We start from the raw sequence: 18,864 nt of genomic DNA, 5'->3' as shown, positions 1-18,864 counted from the left end.
CTTCATCGTTTCATATTTTGACCATTTTTTGTTTGGCGTGCCGGATGAAAAAGCTGCATGTGGCCCGCCTGCCGTACTTTGCCCACCCCCGGTGTAGCTGTTCACCTTGCCCTTGTCAAAGTAATTAATAATCTGCTGGTAGAGCTGGTCCTTGAGTTGGCACTGAGTCGAGGCCTGGTAGCCGTCGCGCTGGGTCAAGTGGGCGGCGCAGGGCTCGTCCGACCACTGAAACAGACAAGACGTCATTCGTCCGACCGCCGAGAGAGACGGTCCCTGGTTTTCCCGTCTCCTCCTCGAACGCCGGTGACAAAATTTGACAATCCACGCTAAAAGGATTGCCGTTTATCCCTCGCTGACCTCGCCACTCGTGCAGTAGGGCTGCAACTCACGATTATTGTCATCGATTCGTTGTTGCAGCCCTACTGCAGCGTGTCAGGGATGTTTAAATCTAGGACTTCATTTGTGGGTGAAATAGTCGAAATAGCTTGTGTTGTAAATATTGAATTAAACACTGTCAAAACTACAGTTTTGGTATGTACTATATCAGGGGTGGCGAACACGCGGCTCTTTGCCGATAAGGATGCGGCTCTTTGCCTCATCATATTTTCTATATACTGTGGCTCTTAGTCTCGTTTCATGTTTAGTTTTTCTCCCCTCTTAAAACACATTTGAATCCATCATATAACAAAACGGAAACATGAAGATGTTGGAATAATGTACATAAGTTATTTAACTTTACTATAATCTATGTGTGTTATATGTTTGCTTGAAATATTGTGCTTACAAAATAGAATGTTCTCACAAGCACAAGTTTTCCTATGCACCCTGGAGAGAACTAACGGTGTGAATCAGTTACAGATTTGAGCGCAGGCCAAGGTTCTTTCCTGAAGATAGCGTGAAGAGAGTTAAGCAGTCACATTTCAAATAACAAATTGTTGTGCAAGAACTGGTTTCAACTGGAACATTTAACCTTCAAACGCACCCCTTCTGTTTAGCAGTTGAAACCACATTGTAACTAGGGCGTTCCTTTTCTAAATAAACGGCAAGCAGAAGGAAGACTGCTTTGGAGTAAGAGGAGGATTGTAACTGAAGCAGTCTTCCTGTCACTTTCCTTGCAAGTAAAACCATACACAATTCTCTGTGTCTTTTTGTACGCAGGTTTTTCTTACAAGTGTTGGGTTGAACCTGACAGAAGATGAACACAGGGCATTTCAGGAAGATGCTTTCTTTTTTTTGTTGAATGGAATGGCAAATCACTGTTTATTATGCAGTACCACGATATCCCATTTCAAGACTTTAAAATCTTCAGCGTCATTTTAGCTCAGCCCATGCTAATATTGACACGGAATACCCCTAAGGTACCGAACTACGCAAGCAAAAATTGACAGCTTAAAAAGGGGCGTGCTGTGGCTCTTTGACTCCCGCAGTTAAAAACTTGTGTCAAACTTGTTCTCCACCCCTGTACTATATGATTCATGTTGGTAAAAACATGGACTCATTTCTCTCGAAGGGCATCATAAATGCTTCCAGGTGCCACTGCAGTGTTATAATTGGCGCGCATGCGCTGTGGATAAGAGCAGCTCGCCGTTTTCCCACCAGAAAAACAAAGCAATAAATGAAGCTAATTCGCACCATATTTCAGTGTTCTGGTTTGCCGGCGTCCCTGCGTCCTAGACGCATCATTTTTGCTGGGGACGCATCGTGTCAAATCAACGTGCGGGACGCAACTTTTTTGACACCAAATTGTCATTATTACCTGATTACTTATTATTATTTTTTTTAAACAAAGATTTACCGCACTCAAACTTTTCGTCAGGCTAATCCGCCATTGTTGTTTTGGTCTCACACTGATCTCGGCAAACGAAATCTCGGCAAAAGAGATCTTGTTGCTTCGAGATTATGTCATTGTTGTGATGGTTGTCGTTGAGTGAAAGATAAGTATGCCTCCGAAAAAACAGTATTAGGTGCAAATCAACAAAAAATTGGTCATTTCTTCAGTGTCGGTAATAAGTTGAAACATAGTACAGAAAGTGGTAAAAACAGCCATCATTCCAGCACGAAAAAACGGCGGAGAAATTCTTTAGAAGAGCGCGAAGGCAAGGAAAACACATGTGTTGAAGCGAACGATTCGACGAAAGTAAAACAAAAGAATACTCCTAGCAAGAAAAGGACTTTTCTGCCAAAATGGACTCAATTATATTCCTGGTGACGCTATGAGGAGGATGATAATGGAGGCCACATGCTCTGTGATGCGTGCACCCAGCGTGACAAAAAAACTGGATGGCATGAATCATTTCGCAATACGAACTTTCAGAAAAGCACATTGACAACGAAAACACAAATTAGCTATGGAAATTCCGTTGCTGCAATTGGACCTTGAGAAGGCATTTCAACTGTGGCGGGACAGCAACCCACGAAGAATATAAGAACTGAAAAATCTGAAGTGATTAAAACTGCATGACTATATGGACTAATATTTCAGCAATATTATTTTGTATAATGTACAGTATTTTTGTGAACTGAAAAATCTGAAGTGATAACTGCTTTGTATTACCAATTAAGTGTGATGATTAAAACTGAATGAATATATAGATTTATATTATATATTTGTCGCAGATTTACAATTTCGATAAGACTAAATATTGGGGAGCCATAGATTTATGAGCATGCGAGTTCCGGGACCCATCACTTTTCACAGCTCAAATGAACAGTGTATTTAAAGCCGCAGCAAAAAAGTAGAGACTTGTGGTGCGGAATGGACTGCACTAAATCGATACCTTGAGCAACTTAGCATGCAGCAGTAGCGTGTAGGCCGCCTCCGTGTAGTTGTCGCACTCTTTGTGGAGGTCGCACAGCTTGTACAGATACCTTTTGAGAAACAAAAGAGGAAAAATGAAGAATCTCGTGTGAAAAAACAAGAGACGCGAGTCTCGTCTTTATCGAATGAGGAAATGCTAACCTGATGTACATTTCCTCTCGGTCGATCTCTTTGTAAAAGTTCTGTGAGAGAAAGACGCAAATGAGAAAATCACGTTTAAATGTATCTCTATCATCTAAAAATGCTTCTTATTTCTTGTAACAATCCTCTTGATCAATGTTCCCTGTCATTTTCCACAAGGTCTGAGCGTTGACACAAAGTGGGTGAGCAACGCTTGAAACAACAGTGAGCAACGGCAATCCCAAGTGTGGCAACTGAGTCATTATCCAACATGTCCAAAACTTGACATCAAGTTACATTTTGCTGAGTTTCCGGCAATGCAAAATCATTTTTCACTTTTGAATGAATTGACTCATTACGGTCTCTTGCAAGATACAGAACTGTATTTAATCAGTAAAATGTTGGCAACAAGATTCACTTGATATAATTGGAAATTATTTGAATGCAACACAAAGTTTTTCTTCTTTTTCCCTGTTTTTTTTCTACTATTTTAAAAATTCATTTAAAAAAAAAAATCTCATTGTGTTTATTTTTTCCGAGCTGTTACTTTTTTCTTTTTGTTCTCTATTTACTTTTTTTCTTTGTTTACTTATTTTCTTTTTTCCTGGCTTTTTTCTGAATTCTTCCTTTTTTTTCTCATTTTGTTTTGTTTTTTCCTCAGCTTTTCACTACTTTTTCATTTTGGTATTTTTTTCTTTTTTGTTCTTTTACCCCCCTTCCTTTAAGTCATTTTGTGCATAATTTTACATCATATTTGGTCGTGTAGGGATGAAAGGAGCAAAAACAACCCGAAGAGCCGTTTAGGACCCGAAAGAGCCGGTTCCTTTTAGTGAGCCGAGCCGAAGAAGCCGGTTTTCGAAAAACTCTACTGACTTTACTCCACTTCGTTCTACTTCAACACTGACTTCCAAATACCGCATTTAGAACACAGCGTCAGGGGAACCCGTGTAATTTTGACCTTCATGCACTGTAACTTTGACTTAATTCGCTTCTTAATGAGCAATTTGGAGCCCTGATTTTTGTGAGCCGGCTCGATTTTCTTGTGCGCGGAAAAGCTCTGGGCAGTGCGCAATTGAGCACACACATTCGATGTGCCACGATCTAAAGACATTCTTGATGAAATGAGAAAAAAGTGATTGAAATCTATCCGTGCAGAAAAGGTCACAAAGCCATTTCCGAGGCTCCGGTGAACCACTGTCAGAGCCATTATCCAAAAACAGAAAACTGGGAACCGCGACCCACTCAAGTTACCCCAAGAGTGTGATGACGGCTCATTCAGGTTACAAAAGAACCTCAGAAAACATCCAAGGAACTGCACCACCCTCTGGCATCAGTTAAGATCGGTATTGACTACCCCTTTACGAAAGACACTGGCCAAAAACTGCACCCATGGGAGAGTTCCCAGGCGAAAACCACTGCAGTCGCAGAAAAACACTAAGAATTGTCTCCCATTTACCAAAAAAGCATCTTGATTATCCTCACGACTTTTGGAGAAACATTCTTTGGGCAAACGTGGAACTTTTTGGAACGGATACTTCCTATTACAGCCGGCTTAAAAATGCAAGAGCATTTGACGAGTGCTAAACATGCAAAAAATACAAAAACTATGATTGGGCCGTGCGACTTACCAGCACGTTGACTGTGCAGCTCATGCGGTTCTCCTTGTTTTCGTCGTGCATGATGGTACGGTAGTCGAGCAGACGCTCGAGCAGGCGTACCACCAAGGTCACAAAGTTCTCGCCGCTTTTGGCCAAATATTTGTGTTTGCGGCAGTGCTCCAGCAAGCTGTGAAGGAGCTCGACGGCGTTAGTCTTACGGCGCCATCTGCGGGTCGGGAGGCGCGCTTACATTTTCTGGAAGAGAACTTTGTACTGCTCGTCCCCGTGACCGCCCTCCACCTCGTGATCCAGCTTGGTGATGATCTCGTTCTCAAACTGCAATCGCACAGGAAGTGAAATTTTGTTCTGAGTGAGGAAATGAAGTCAATTCCTGATGGGTGGAGACCTCCGATGGTCATTTTTCTCAATTGAAAGTGAAGGATTTTTATACATTTTACTATAAAGGATTTTATACAAGTAACATTTGTTGAATGCAATGAAGATTTTTCACAGAGAAGGCTTAAATTCCATGACAGGACGCGCCGTTCCAAGTGCAGAGTGTTTTGGCCGGGGAATTTTGATAACAGTGCGCTGACGAAGGACGTTAGGCTTTGTTTTGATAAACGCTCGGTATTGTTTTGAGTTTCTTCAGACATCGAGGCTACGAGGTGGTGACGAGGTGGCAACGAGGTGGAGTCCACGTGGGGAGTCTTTGGCCGGCCCATGGGAGGAGTCGGCCAACTTGTGAAGGGACGTGGGCAGAGGAACTTCAGAAGATAGATTGTGAGAGGGACAATCGAGAGAGAGGTTCGACGAGGAGAGACACTAATTCGGCTAATTCGATTGAATTCACTTAGTTAAATACTTAGAGAAAATAAATCTGCCCCCGTGTGCAAATACCGGTTTCTTGTTCATTTTTCCATAAAAAAACGAGCATGCATTGTTAGGAGAATGAAGTTTGTGTTTGGTTAATGGAGTCAGATAACTCATTCGAACAATTTAGTAAACGTTACATTTTAATGTATTGAATTCCTAACACAAGCCGTATTGTTACTAATGAGCGCAAATGGCACCCACTTTCATATCCATTTCTAAAATAGCGACTTACATAGATGTCTTGCTAAGTAGCTAAAAAGTAGCTTGATAGTTCGCTAGAAATGTAAACAGGTAGAAAACTAAATAGGAGCTAGATTGCAAGCGGAAAGAGTAAAACACAAACTAAATGGCCAGATAGAAATCTAGGAGAGGGAAAAAACACAAACTGGAGCTATAATTCTCAGTTTCTTGCGATTACAAATTGGACTTTTAATCATATTGATTGCTCTGAATAGTTATTCTTTTACGTTTTACTGTTTATCTATATCACTAAAGTTAATATCTTTAATGTTTCATCTTTAAAGTATTTTGTGATAATCTTCAAATTGAAATCTGTTCAGTGTGTTTTTGTAGATCTGTTTTAGGGATCTCCTGCAAAACATAGACATTACTAATTAAGATTCATTACAATTGATAATATATCATTAAGAAAACCTGAGGAGCTGTTTGGGAGCCAAAAGTGAGTTGAGCCAAAAGAGCTTGTTTTCTAAATAGAGCTGTCCTCTTGGGTTTAACCAAAAGAGGAAGGTGAGGCTTCACAATGCCATAATGACTCAGTCGGTGTCATTTTGATAAAAAAAAAAAAAGAGGGGGGATCTTCATTTTTTGTGTGTTCTATAGATCAAACTTCCAAGAAACACGGCAATGGCAACAATTTCAAGTATTTCACCCAAAATCCAAGCCTTTTCCTGACTTTAAATACACAACATGAGAGTTGAAGCATTTTCAAGGATCTCAAGCACCCGTGCGAACCCCGGGACTGGAACGTTTCCTTCCTTTCAGTGCCGCTTCAGGTCGCCTAAACTCTTGCAGAAAAGCTGGATTTTATGCCGTCACCAGGTAGAACATTCGGCTGCTCTCGATTATTGCAGAACAACAAAACACAAAAGGAGATCCGCCCAATTATTAGCCAGCTCGCGGCGACACGTCTTTTGTTTATTTTCTGATCCCGACCACTATTATTGCTCCCCCGTCCCGGCTAGTGTCCTGTTTTTTTCCGCTCTCGACACCGCCACGTCTGAGCAACCTGCCCCCCGCGACCTCCGAATCCTGTGTACGATCCTTTCCCCTCTCCCCAATAAAACTGTGAGAAACGTTACGCGAGTGGGTCCTGTCTCCGTTCTGGTCCTGACACTCTCTATTTCTGCAGCACTTTCCCTTGAAAACTGTTAACTTTGGAGCGTTTGACTGTTTCATGGGAATTTTGTTCAGTGGTGCAAAGTCTAATGAAAAGGATTTTTAAAGTATGTACCTTTTTTGTTGTTCTCATCACAACAAAATTCAATGCTGATGTCACACTTGTAATAGTTTTAATGGATTGAACCGATTGCTTGTTGCAGCCCTATAGCATTTTGATCAATACTCAAGACTCGTGCTCGTCTTCAATTCAAGAGAAAGTCCGAAAGTACCTTCTGGAAGCTGCAGGTGAAGTGGAACTCGCACTGCATCATGTCGAAGAAGATGGCGATGGTGGCCTTGCGAAGCTCAATCTCTGGAACCAGTGTCATTTCCAGGATGGGGCCCACCATCTCGGGGATGAATTTGATCTTGTGGGGTCCTTTTAGGGGTGGAGCAAAGGATATATTCAAAATATTTGATTCAAAAGGAAGCCGGGCGACAGAATTCGAACGCAGATGAAATTTAAGCACTTTTTAAGGACTTTCAAAGCCGATTTCCAGATTTCTCCAGTACCATCTAAAGAAAAGAATCCAGTGTGAATCCTGTATTTTGCAGAGCCACAAATATATCTGTAATTGAAAAATGCCTTTTATAATCTCGATTTTTAGATCTCCAGTAAATCGAAAATCTATATTTGTAGATCTGAACAGTACGCGTGGAAATATCGATGAGACAAAAACTAGCTCACAATTTAAGTTGCAGGAAGTTCTTCCCATTAGAATTTACCACTGGGGAAATACCTTAATTTTTTTTGCAAGGCCCTTGAAGGATTTTTTTATTTTATTTATTTGACTATAAGGGATTTAATAAAATACAAATTACATTTGCTGAATGCAGTGGGGATTTTTCACAGGGAAGGCTTGGGGTCAGTGTGGCCTGGACAAGAATGATGTTTACATAAAAACAAGAACGGGGAGAAGGGTTGCACTTTCTTGTTGTGAGTCCTATTGACATGGCGGCGTCTTTCGGCGAGGAGGAGGTGAAGTTGGCACCTGACCCGCCCCATGGGAGGTCCTTCGTGATGCACCGGTCAGACGAGGTGGGGAGTTCCTGGCCTGCCCATGGGGGAGGAGCCGACGCCCCGACGTATGAAAAAAGACGGGAGAAGAGAGACGGGAGCAGAGACGAGAGATGGGAGGCTCGACGACGACTAATTGGAATAATTCGACAATAATTCGGCAAAATTCGACGGAATTCACTTAGCTACATACTTTAAGAAAATAAATCTACCCCCGTGTGAAAATGCCGGCAATCTTTGTTCATTTTCCCATTAAAAAACGAGCATGCATTGTTAGGAGAATAAAGTTTGTGTTTGGTTAATGGAGTCAGATAATTAATTTGAACAATTTGGTAAACGCTACAATTGTAATATAGTTTTTTTCCCTAACACCCTAAATAAACATCAGTAATTCATACATAATACTTAAAACACGTTTTGTTTAGGTGTAGCAAGCACCTGTCCCATAGGGGGGGCGATGACACTGCATTGGACCATGCCGTACAAACTAATGCCGGCTGCTGTTAATCACGATAGAAGAAATGCAATGGCAAAGCCAAGACTCAAGAGACCAGTGTCGTCTTCCTTTTTAAGCAGACTTGGAAAGAAACACGGCAAGCATTTACAAGCGCTTCAGCCAAAATTCAAGCACTTTTCAAACCTCGAAAACACATCATTTAAAAAGCATTTTTCAAGAATTCCGAGCACCCGGAGAGTATTTTGTCATTTACCTAGGTTGTACCACATGTCGCGGATCTCGAAGCCGATTTGCCGCCGCATGTCCTGGTACCTGAAAGCATCACCGGGATGAAAATGTGACGTCTCTATAGATTCGGCATTTTCAGGAAAGATACAAAACAATGGACGGGACCGACTTGTGGTAGATTTTGGCCCGCTTGTCGCTGGAAAAATTCTCCAGCTGCAGCGACTCCTGAGTGAGGAAGGCCACAGCCAAGTGGAAGTAGTTGTTCCACAACTGAGGATGACAAAAGAGAACATATTAGGTACAGCAGCAAAAAAGATGACCAAAAAGGGGCGATATCATGAGACAGTTAAAGTTTTACATTGACAAACATTTTTGACGGACTTTCCCGGACAATTTTCCATTTTCTGCAGTAAAAATGAAAATGACATTTTCAAAGCTAATCACGAATTGTCATATCATTATTGGAATTGATCCTTGCACTATTACATATATCAGAGTGCCCTGTTTGAGTGTGGAAAACGGTTACCGTAAATTCCGGACTATAAGCCGCTACTTTTTCCCAAAACTTTCAACCCTGCGGCTTATTCAGTGAAGCGGCCAATTTATGTCATTTTTCTAACGGCCGCCAGCGGCGCTCAAGTACAAAAGGTAAGATTTAGACTGCTGGAATATATGCACAGAGGAAGACTGCAACTTCTTAGCTTGTGCACAAATTAAATTAGCGTAGACATATATCCTCATCATGCAAATTGCAAAAAGAATGGTACATGACGCAGCTTTCAAGCTAAACGCAATCGAGCAGTTCGATAAAGAAGGAAACAGAGCTACTGCACGTAAACTTTACTTTGCAAGCGTGTTGCTAGCGTGTTTTTGAATAAGGGAGCGTGGGACGAGGTCTATATGACTAAGTCTCTTTCCCATACTGAAGGAAGACGACTTTGATGATGTCAGTTCTAAGGAGGTAGATGAGGATGGTTTGCCGTGATTTCTACATGTACGGTACGTTTTTTTAACAGACCTGTTTACAGTGTTGCGAGCGTGTTCCTAGTAGCGTTTTGCTACCCTTCACAGGCACGGTTTGGGATGAAAGTTATACTATTATTATTAAAGCTTTGAAAACTCTCTCGGTGTACCGTCTTTCTTTGTAAATATGTGTAACCATGTATAATATGTATTTGCAACTGTATATTTTTGTAATGTATTTATTTTAGAGACTTATTCTGATATGTTTTCCACGGGCGAATCAAAAACATGGGGCGAAAACAACGGGGGCTGACGGGAAGTGGAGTAAAGGTGAGACGTGTTTGTGGACGCGGCGGACAATAGTGGATATCTATTTTTCCCACCCTTACCTTTGGAAATATACATTTTTTTCCTTGGATTATTTTCAATGGGACCCGGACTCTGCAGGTATGCATCAAACCTTAAGTACCGGTATCATTTTCCGTTCATTTTGCCAGCTGGGGTTTTTGAACTGTGTACTTTATATTCAGTCACAATCTCGGGACTCAATGTCGGGTTTGGGTTAATTTTGTGATTGTGTTATTTGTTATAATGTGGGCGCATGCGGCTTATATATAGGTGCGGCTTGTGTAAGTACAAAAGCGATTATCCTCTTAAAATGTGGTGGGTGCGGCTTATAATCAGGTGCGCTCTATAGTCCGGAATTTACGGTAGTAGGAATATCATAGTTGGGCGAGTCATCTTCTCGAATGACAATACGTATTACTGGAGAGAGCAGATTTTCCCATTGTGAAGTTAAATATCTTCTTTATTTTGCATACTTTGCAGCACTGTGTGTGGAATTGTTCCACGTTTTAGCCGTGGGTTGTTTTTTCCGTTTTTTAACCATCGTTCCTTAAAATGGCAGCCTCCCAGCGTCTTTGGTCTGATGTCTTTGTCCTCTTAGTTGCAACTTGTAGGTGCAATGAAGCATCACAGGAGGACGCCATACAAACTCAAACCAGCTTCCGTTAATTACGAAGGAAGAGGAAAAAGACATGGAAAAGAGCAGTGTCGGCATCCGTTTTGGTATTCTTCATTTAATGCGTGGTCAATGGAGGCAGACTGCCGGGAAACTTGGCAACAATTCCGAGCATTTACAAGCACGACGCCCGAAAATAAAACCTTGAATGCACATCATTAAAATTCAAGCATTTTCAAGGATTTCGAGCACCAGTACGTACCCACTGGGGATAACACGTCTCATGTTGTAACAGAACAAATGTAAATTCTGTCAAATATCACAAATTGTATATTTAAAAAAACGTGTATATTAGGAGAATGTGGTATGTACTCTTAAAATACAGGGATAAAAAGTACATTACTTGAGTAAATGTTTTTACCATTACGATTATTCCTACAAGACAAAATCATTCCTAACCTGTGATTATTCTTATAGGTATGTGGGTAGAGATATAGAGAGAGAGATAGATAGATGTCTAGAGTGTAAATAGATGTCTAGATAGATAGATGTCTAGATAGATAGAGACAAAGATAGATAGATAGATAGATAGATAGATAGATAGATAGAGACATAGATAGATAGATGGATGGATAGATAGAGATCCCATAGATAGATGTCGAGATAGATAGATAGATAGATATAGATGTCTAGATAGATATAGATGTCTAGATAGATAGAGATCCCATAGATAGATATCGGGATAGATAGATAGATAGATAGATAGATAGATAGATAGATAGATAGATAGATAGATAGATAGATAGATAGATAGATAGATAGATAGATAGATAGATAGATAGATAGATAGAAAACCATGATCTGAAATAGCAGAGACTTTCAAGAATTATTTTCAAGTGATTGAAAACCAAAAACAAAGTTCAAAATGAAATACAAATAATTCCACCTAAAATGTTTTCTTTGATCCCTGGGACGATAAATTGGCCTCGTTACAATCGTCACAATGGCAGACAGTAATTTATAATACTTATTTGAAACATCTGGAAAAATATTACAGTAAAACCTAACTTGAGGTTAAAATCCATCAAATGGAGTGCCACAGCAACTCAAACGCAAACTTTTCTGCTACTTAGGAAATATTTGGGATTGATTTGTTGAAGCAGGGTGCAAGCTAGCTAGTGGGCAGGGTTGGGTAGGGTTACTTGAACTGGATTACCTTTCAATGACTTTTGGATGACTCCAATAGCAAATATGCTAAGAAAAGACAAAAGAAACTTAATATGACTCAAATGATGACTCACAAGACGCGGTAAGCTTTCTCTCCAGGCTTTGATCTCTTTGATCTCTGCCAAAACGAACATAAAATGCCACAGAAACCAAATGAAAATCAATCCAAACAGCTTGCCAACATCATTTTTGCTGTTCCGTGTATTCCAAGCCTGCACAAAATGGAGTCATTTTATTCCTATTTAGTTTATTTTTTGTCTTTTCTTAGCATATTTGGTATTGGAGTCATCCAAAAGTCATTGAAAGTAATCCAGTTCAAGTAACCCTACCCAACCCTACTAGCTATGTAAATACCATGTAAATTATAACTATAGCCTTGTCCCCCTTGTTTTATAACCTTATCTTCTCTGTTCCTTTATCTTCTTGGCTCATACCTCACTGTGAATGTGTAAAACTGGAGTGTCATGCCCAATTTCGTTGTCACACTGTAAACCCATTTTGTAACAATGACAATAAAGGTAGATTCTATTCTATTCTATCTAGCTCAGAATGCTATCAAAAAGTTTGAATATAAAGACTGTTGGCTGGCCCACAAAACAAATGCAAACATTTGAAATATCCATGATTAGGTGTATCCTTGTTCTTCAGGCACCCCTGGCATCTATTATCAGAGTTTTCCCCCTCGCCATCAAATTCCATAGCGGACGCCATTCTCGGATCGGGGGCAAACTCAAAAGGTGGGGAAGGAGTTCACGTCTTACCTGCAGCTCAAAGTTGGTCTGATCCAAAAATTTCTTGTTGAGCACAGCCGCGTACTGAACGATGGCTCGCAGAAAAACCCTGCGTGGATAAGAGACACACCCAATTATTCGGCGCCGGGATCTGAAGAACGTGTGTCCCAGCTCACGACCTCTTTTGTCCCTGACTACGTCTACTCTCCTGTTCTGGCTTAAGACTCGTTTCCAACCCTGACCACGCCTTGCTCTCCCAGCCCCGGCTACCGACCCGTTTTTCTGTCCCCGACACTGCCATTGCTCACTGTGGAAGATCCACTTCCGTGTTCGGATCACAATCAGAGTACAAGAGCGACTTGCTTCCCGCGCCCAGCGTAGACCGGATCGTGGGCGCAGCCCTTCCTCTTTCCTTTAATAAAACTTGTGGTAAACGTTACGCAATTGGGTTCTGTTTCCGTTCTGGTCTTGACAGGGAACACTGTCCTTTTCTATTCATTTTTTTTCTGTTTAGTATTTAAGATGAGAGTTATTTTCCTCCCGTTGACAGACGGGCGCCGTTTTCAATTCTCATTGCAGATCGACCGTTGCCCCCCGCCACCGGTTTCTCGCGGCGCCGTCCGCTCATCGACATTTATCAGACGATGGTACTCGCTAATGAGGTTGAGAGAGCGTCTCGGATAACCATCCCCGTCCACGTGCGTACGTACGGCAACTCGGGGAAAGTCGAGCGCCAAAAGATACGGGGAAGGTCGCCAAGCGGCGTTATCCGACCAATTTATCGAGGCCACGAGCTCGGTTTCGGGCCAGGATGAGTTTGCCGTTGACGATTCTTTGCTTAAACGTTGCCGCACAAAGCATATTAGTTCGGCAAATTCCACCGCTGTCGGGCTTCCCATAGAATTTGTCGAACGAAATATTCGACGTTTTACATTCAAACACATCGATCGGGGACAATTTTGGAGCAAAATCAAGAAGGTACATCTAGATAGATGTCTAGATAGATGGATAGATGTTTAGATAGATAGAGAAATAGAGAGATAGGTAGATAGATAGAGAAATAGATAGACATAGAGCTAGATAGGGATAGATGGATAGAGATAGATATATGTCTAGATAGAGATAGATGGGTAGAGATAGATGTCTAGAGGGATGTCTAGATGTGTAGATAGATGTCTAGATAGATAGATGTCTAGCCAAATAGATGTTTAGATAGATAAAGAGATAGGTAGATAGATAGAGAGATAGATAGAGATAAATAGAGATAGATAGATAGATGTATAGAGATAAATAGAGATGGATAGATGTATAGAGATAAATAGAGATAGATAGATAGAGATAGATATATGTCTAGATAGAGGTAGATGGATAGAGATAGATAGATGTCTAGATGTCTATATAGATAGATATAGATGTCTATGCGGATCAGATGGATAGATAGATGTTTAGATAGAGAGATAGATAGATAGATAGATAGAGATATAGAGATAGATAGATAGAGATATAGAGATTGATAGATGTCTAGATAGAGATAGATGGATAGATAGATAGATAGCCTTTTGAGACTCTTTGTGATTACAGGCGTTACAAATAAACATGACTTGACTCGAGTAATATTTTTAGCTACAGGGGAAAAAAAAACATGGAGGAGTCTCCTCTGCACCCCAGTGAGGAAGCTTAAGCCAACGTGTGCTAATTAAGAGCGAGAACAAACAGAGAGGAGGTTAGCTAAGGGACACTCCAGCTTCTAATGGACAAAGTAATTGCGTCCATATTCAAGGCGCTGCGGCATGGTCAGGAAGAAAAGTGTGTGTGAGAGCATTTGCCGAGGGCAGGCTTTAAAAGTGGGCTGCGTCGTTTCTGGTGTCCTTAAAAAGTTGCAAATTCAATATTTTCTCCATTAGGCAAGTCTTAACAATGACCAACTAAGTTCGAAGAGTCTTTTTTTTTTCACTGTCCTAATCTGCTTTCATCTTGCTTTTATCGTCGGTGATTCGCGCGTAGTGACAGTTTTCTTTTATTCCAGGATGAAAATGGTGAAAGTAAGAAAAGGGCTATTTCAAATGCCAACCCAAATCAGAAAATTCCCTTTAACGACATCGGACAACTTTGGTCTATATTCTCAACCTGCATCTTGGGCGTGCTTCTCTTGATCACGTGGCCGACGTAAAAATTTCAATCCATTAAAATACTCCATTTTTCTGGGGGATATTTCATGTTGACGATAAGGTTTATCAGTAGTCTATATAGTCTGGAGAGCCCTTAGATACTTCTTGCAATTGAAGTTGTGACAAATAAACGCAACTTGACTCAAACAATGTGACGAGTTGTTTTTGAATACACCAAACAACTTCCATCTGTCCTGTTTTCGCTCCCGTCTGTCTACGGCTACGACCTGTCTTTCTCCTGACCACGTCTGCACTCCTGTCCAAGCTTACGACTTCTTTTGTCCCCGACTACGTCTACTCTCCCGTTCTGGCTAAAGACTTGTTTCCGGCCCCGACCACACCTTGGTCTCTCAGTCCCGGCTACCGACCTGTTTTCCGCTCCTGACACCGCCATCGCTCGCTACGGAAGATCCACTTCCGTGTTCCGACCACAATTTGAGTATGAGAGCGACTTGCTTCCCGCGCCCAGCGAAGACCGGATCGTGGGCGCAGCCCTTCCTCTTTCCTTCAATAAAACTTGTGGTAAACGCTACACAATTTGGTCCCGTTTCCGTTCTGGTCCTGACAGGGAACACTGTCCATGCCTATTCATGCTCTTGAATACACCAAACATCTTTTTCCGATTTTAACCGGCGGCCCGAGTCAGATTGGCATAAAATTAACACAGCGACAGTCAAAGTGAAAAAGACGGCAGTCATGAAAGTTGAGAGATTTGGCATTTATAATTCATGCGATTGTTTACTGGCCTCTCGTCTGCCGTTGATATTATTTTAATGACGGGATCGGGGGATGGAGGAGAGAACGTGACGCGGCAACGCGGCTACGCGGCTACGCTAACCCACTTTTGACTCCTGTTCCTAAGCAACGTCAGCATGGGAACTCTCAAGGCCACACGGGCGTGCCACTTACTTGTTTTGCATCATGTTCATGATGATCCAGTCCGAGGGGTAGACGTTCTTGCCGATCAGGTCTTTAAACATGATGAAGGTTTCCATCAGGAAGTCCTGAAAACCAATGTTGCCATAGTCAGGTTTGAGATGATGTCTTTGAGAAATGACTTGGAATAAAAAACAAAGCGTGTGACAGTATAATCCAGGATTCGGGAACCTTTTGGACCCAAAGAACCATTGAAGCAAACTATTTCGATTTTTTTTTTTCCAGAGAGAGATAAACCATATATTTGGAGACAAAATTCAGCAAAAGTGCCTAACCAGCATTGCAGACAAAAGCTGATTCTTCAGCGCATTTTGTTTCACTGTGTGACATTCTATGATTTCATAACATTGATGAAATAATAATAATGCCAGAGCCCGTGTCCCATTTTAACAAATATATATCTATCTACCTTGGTCATATCCCTTGAGAGGGGTAAACCACTTAAAACGTGTCTCCCTCCAGCAGTGACTTAACACCGTGGAGCAAAGGAGGGCAACTTTTTGGAGTGGTGGGCCAAAATGGGTTTAGAGAAATGGCCAAGGCTCCAGTCCTAGAGACCTATCCAATGTTTCACTTATAAATAAATATGCACGCAGACATTGATATGTTACGTTTCTTAATGAGATTTATCTCATCTGTTTTGAAACACTCACAATTAAATCATGACAATATACTACATTCCTGTAACAATCACTAAATTTAATATTTAGAATAGAATATACCTTTATTGTCATTGTTACAAAATGGGTTGAACATATTGGACGTGGCACTTCAGTTCCACATTTAACAGTGAGGATAAAAGAAAAGAAAGAAGATAAAGGAACAAAGAAGATAAAGGTTTGCACTATGTATGTAAATATCGGTCTACTAGCAATGCTCCTCACCCAATCAAATTGCCCTGGGCACTTGGCTGGCGTTTTTGGTTGTTTCAAGTTGGTTCTATGGGTTTTCATTGTCAAGTATCGCAACAGTGAACATACATTTTTCAATGAGCTTCCATATGCAGGATTCCATAGAAACGTTCGGGCAAAACGAGGTCTGTTGGTCTAACACCGTGACTGTGAAATGGAGTCACGAGTGTCATATACTTGGTATACTCTGGACCAAATCTGCGTTGCTTCAGCTTCGCATATACCAGATTAGAATGACGTAGAGAAGATTTTAACTAATCTCTGAGCCAGATGTCATGAAAAGCTAGCTATAGTGACCTTTAATATAACCCATTAAAGATGCACCTACCAAATCCAGGCCGAAACGGTTTTGAATGCAAGAACAGTTCCTCGCACACAAGTCAGTCCAATTTCGTTTCAAATGTGTAGCATTCGGTTACAGGTTTAAAGACAAGTATTTTGAAAGGGCTGCTAGAAGTGGTCACAATAGGTTCTAAAATTGCCAACTCGAAGCCAAACGCACATAACATTTGAGAAATTCCATTATGTCTATTCATGACAGCCATGCTTAGAGAATTTCATGGTCCCGTTTTGAGTGTTTATGAATTACCCCCAAAAAAGCAAGAGAAAGCTCTGAAAACAGACAATGATTTGTCCTAAAAGTACCGTAAATTCCGGACTATAAGCCGCTACTTTTTTCCCAAACTTTCAACCCTGCGGCTTATTCAGTGATGCGGCCAATTTATGTCATTTTTCTAACGGCTGCCAGCGGCGCTCAAGTACAAAAGCTAAGATTTAGACCGGTGGAATATATGCGCCGAGGAAGACTGCAACTCCTTAGCTTGTGCACAAATTAAATTAGCGTAGAAATATCCTGACCGTGCAAATTGCAAAAAGAATGGTACATGACGCAGCTTTCAAACTAAACGCAATCGAGCAGTCCAAAAAAGAAGGAAACAGAGCTACTGCAGGTAAACTTTTCTTTGCGAGCGTGTTGCTAGCGTGTTTTTGAATAAGAGAGCGTGGGACGGCGTCTGTATGACATAGTCTCTTGATGACGTCAGTCATAAGGAGGAAGATGAGGACAGTTTACCGTGATTACTACAAGTACGGTATGTTTTTTTAACAGACGATTACTGTTTTGCGAGCGTGTTGCTAGTAGCGTTTTTGCTACCCTTCACAGGCACGGTTTGGGATGAAAGTTATAATATTATTATTAAAGCATTGAAAACTCTCTCGGTCTACCGTCTTTCTTTGTAAATATGTGTATATATGTATAATATGTATTTGCAACTGCATATTTTTGTAATGTATTTGTATTTATTTGAGACACTTACTCTGATGTTTTTCACGGGCGAATAAGAAAGAAGGGGCAGAGCAAACGCGGGCTGACGGGAAGTGGAGTAAAGGTGAGACGTGTTTGTTGTCGCAACGGACATTAGTGGATATATATTTTTCCCACCCTTACCTTTGGAAATATACACTTTTTTTCCTTGGATTACTTTCAACGGGTACCCGGACTCTGCAGGTCTGCATCAAACCTTAAGTATCTGTATCATTTTCCGTTCATTTTGCCGGCTGTGATTTTTGGACTGTGTCGGTTATGGGTTAACCTTTTTTTTAATGTGGGCGCATGCGGCTAATGTACAGGTGCGGCTTGTGTATGTACAAAATCGGTTTTCCTCCCGAAATGTGGTGGGTGCGGCTTATAATCAGGTGCACTCTATAGTCCGGAATTTACGGTAATAACAAAAGCAAGCAAGCAATGGCAAAGTGTTGTCGTCTGGGGCAAATCTTTTTCGGGATTTGAGCTGGCGTGTTTGGAGAGAGAAGGCGGGAAAAAAAATCCCCTCCTGTGAGCTGCAGACAGCTTTGAAATGTGGCTTTGGCTGCCAGAGGAACAATCAATCTGTGCAAAGATTCCAGCTTCCTCGCACAGATTGTTTGTCTTGCCAACAGGCTCGCTGCCGCCTCTCTCTCTCTCGGGAGAACACAATCAAGGTCAGGCAATTTGAGATCCACTGGACCGCTAGGTGACGGTCACTGTGCTAAAGTACCCACCCACTGTTTCTGTCTACGACAACCATCTTGCAAGGAATATATTCACAGAGACCGCAACGGAGTTCCGCGGTGTTCTGGTTTGCCCGCGTCCCTGCGTCCTAGACACATCATTTTTGCTTACATTTTTTATTAAACAAAGATTTACCGCACTCCAAACTTTTCGTCAGGCAGATCCGCCATTGTTGTTTTGGTCTCGCGGTTCGAGTTTTCGTCTGCACGCCGATCTTGAGTTGTGTAGTGAAAGCCCGTCTCTTTTTACAGAACCGGCTTTTTCGGCTCAACTCATTCAAGAGAGCCGGCTCTCCAACGGCTCACTTGCTTTGATGCATTATATTACGAATGATGATGTTCTCCCCGTGCTTGCGTGGGTTTCCTCCCACATTCCAAAGACATGCATTTCAGGTGAATTGGCCG

The 18,864-nt window shown here is 41.5% G+C and overlaps 1 protein-coding gene across 1 annotated transcript in view; it reads right to left on the bottom strand.

The window, feature by feature from the left end:
* dock1 (dedicator of cytokinesis 1) overlaps positions 1-18,864 on the bottom strand; it is a 197,617-nt gene that overhangs the window by 37,670 nt on the left and 141,083 nt on the right. The window contains exons 29-38 of the mRNA XM_088324183.1: positions 15,473-15,567; positions 12,426-12,504; positions 8,683-8,783; positions 8,539-8,597; positions 7,041-7,189; positions 4,787-4,872; positions 4,567-4,723; positions 2,960-3,000; positions 2,778-2,868; positions 106-225 (exon numbers count right to left, since the gene is read on the bottom strand). Of these exons, the coding sequence (XP_088180309.1) occupies positions 106-225; positions 2,778-2,868; positions 2,960-3,000; positions 4,567-4,723; positions 4,787-4,872; positions 7,041-7,189; positions 8,539-8,597; positions 8,683-8,783; positions 12,426-12,504; positions 15,473-15,567 (978 nt within the window). The remainder of the gene's footprint in view (positions 1-105; positions 226-2,777; positions 2,869-2,959; positions 3,001-4,566; positions 4,724-4,786; positions 4,873-7,040; positions 7,190-8,538; positions 8,598-8,682; positions 8,784-12,425; positions 12,505-15,472; positions 15,568-18,864) is intronic.

This window comes from Urocampus carinirostris, chromosome 19 (assembly GCF_059441175.1).
Source record: "Urocampus carinirostris isolate Australia breed hairy pipefish chromosome 19, RoL_Ucar_1.0, whole genome shotgun sequence".
In the NCBI taxonomy this organism is placed as follows: domain Eukaryota; kingdom Metazoa; phylum Chordata; class Actinopteri; order Syngnathiformes; family Syngnathidae; genus Urocampus; species Urocampus carinirostris.
The sequence above is the reverse complement of the archived record's forward strand: the minus strand, read 5'-3'. Positions and strand labels throughout refer to the sequence as shown.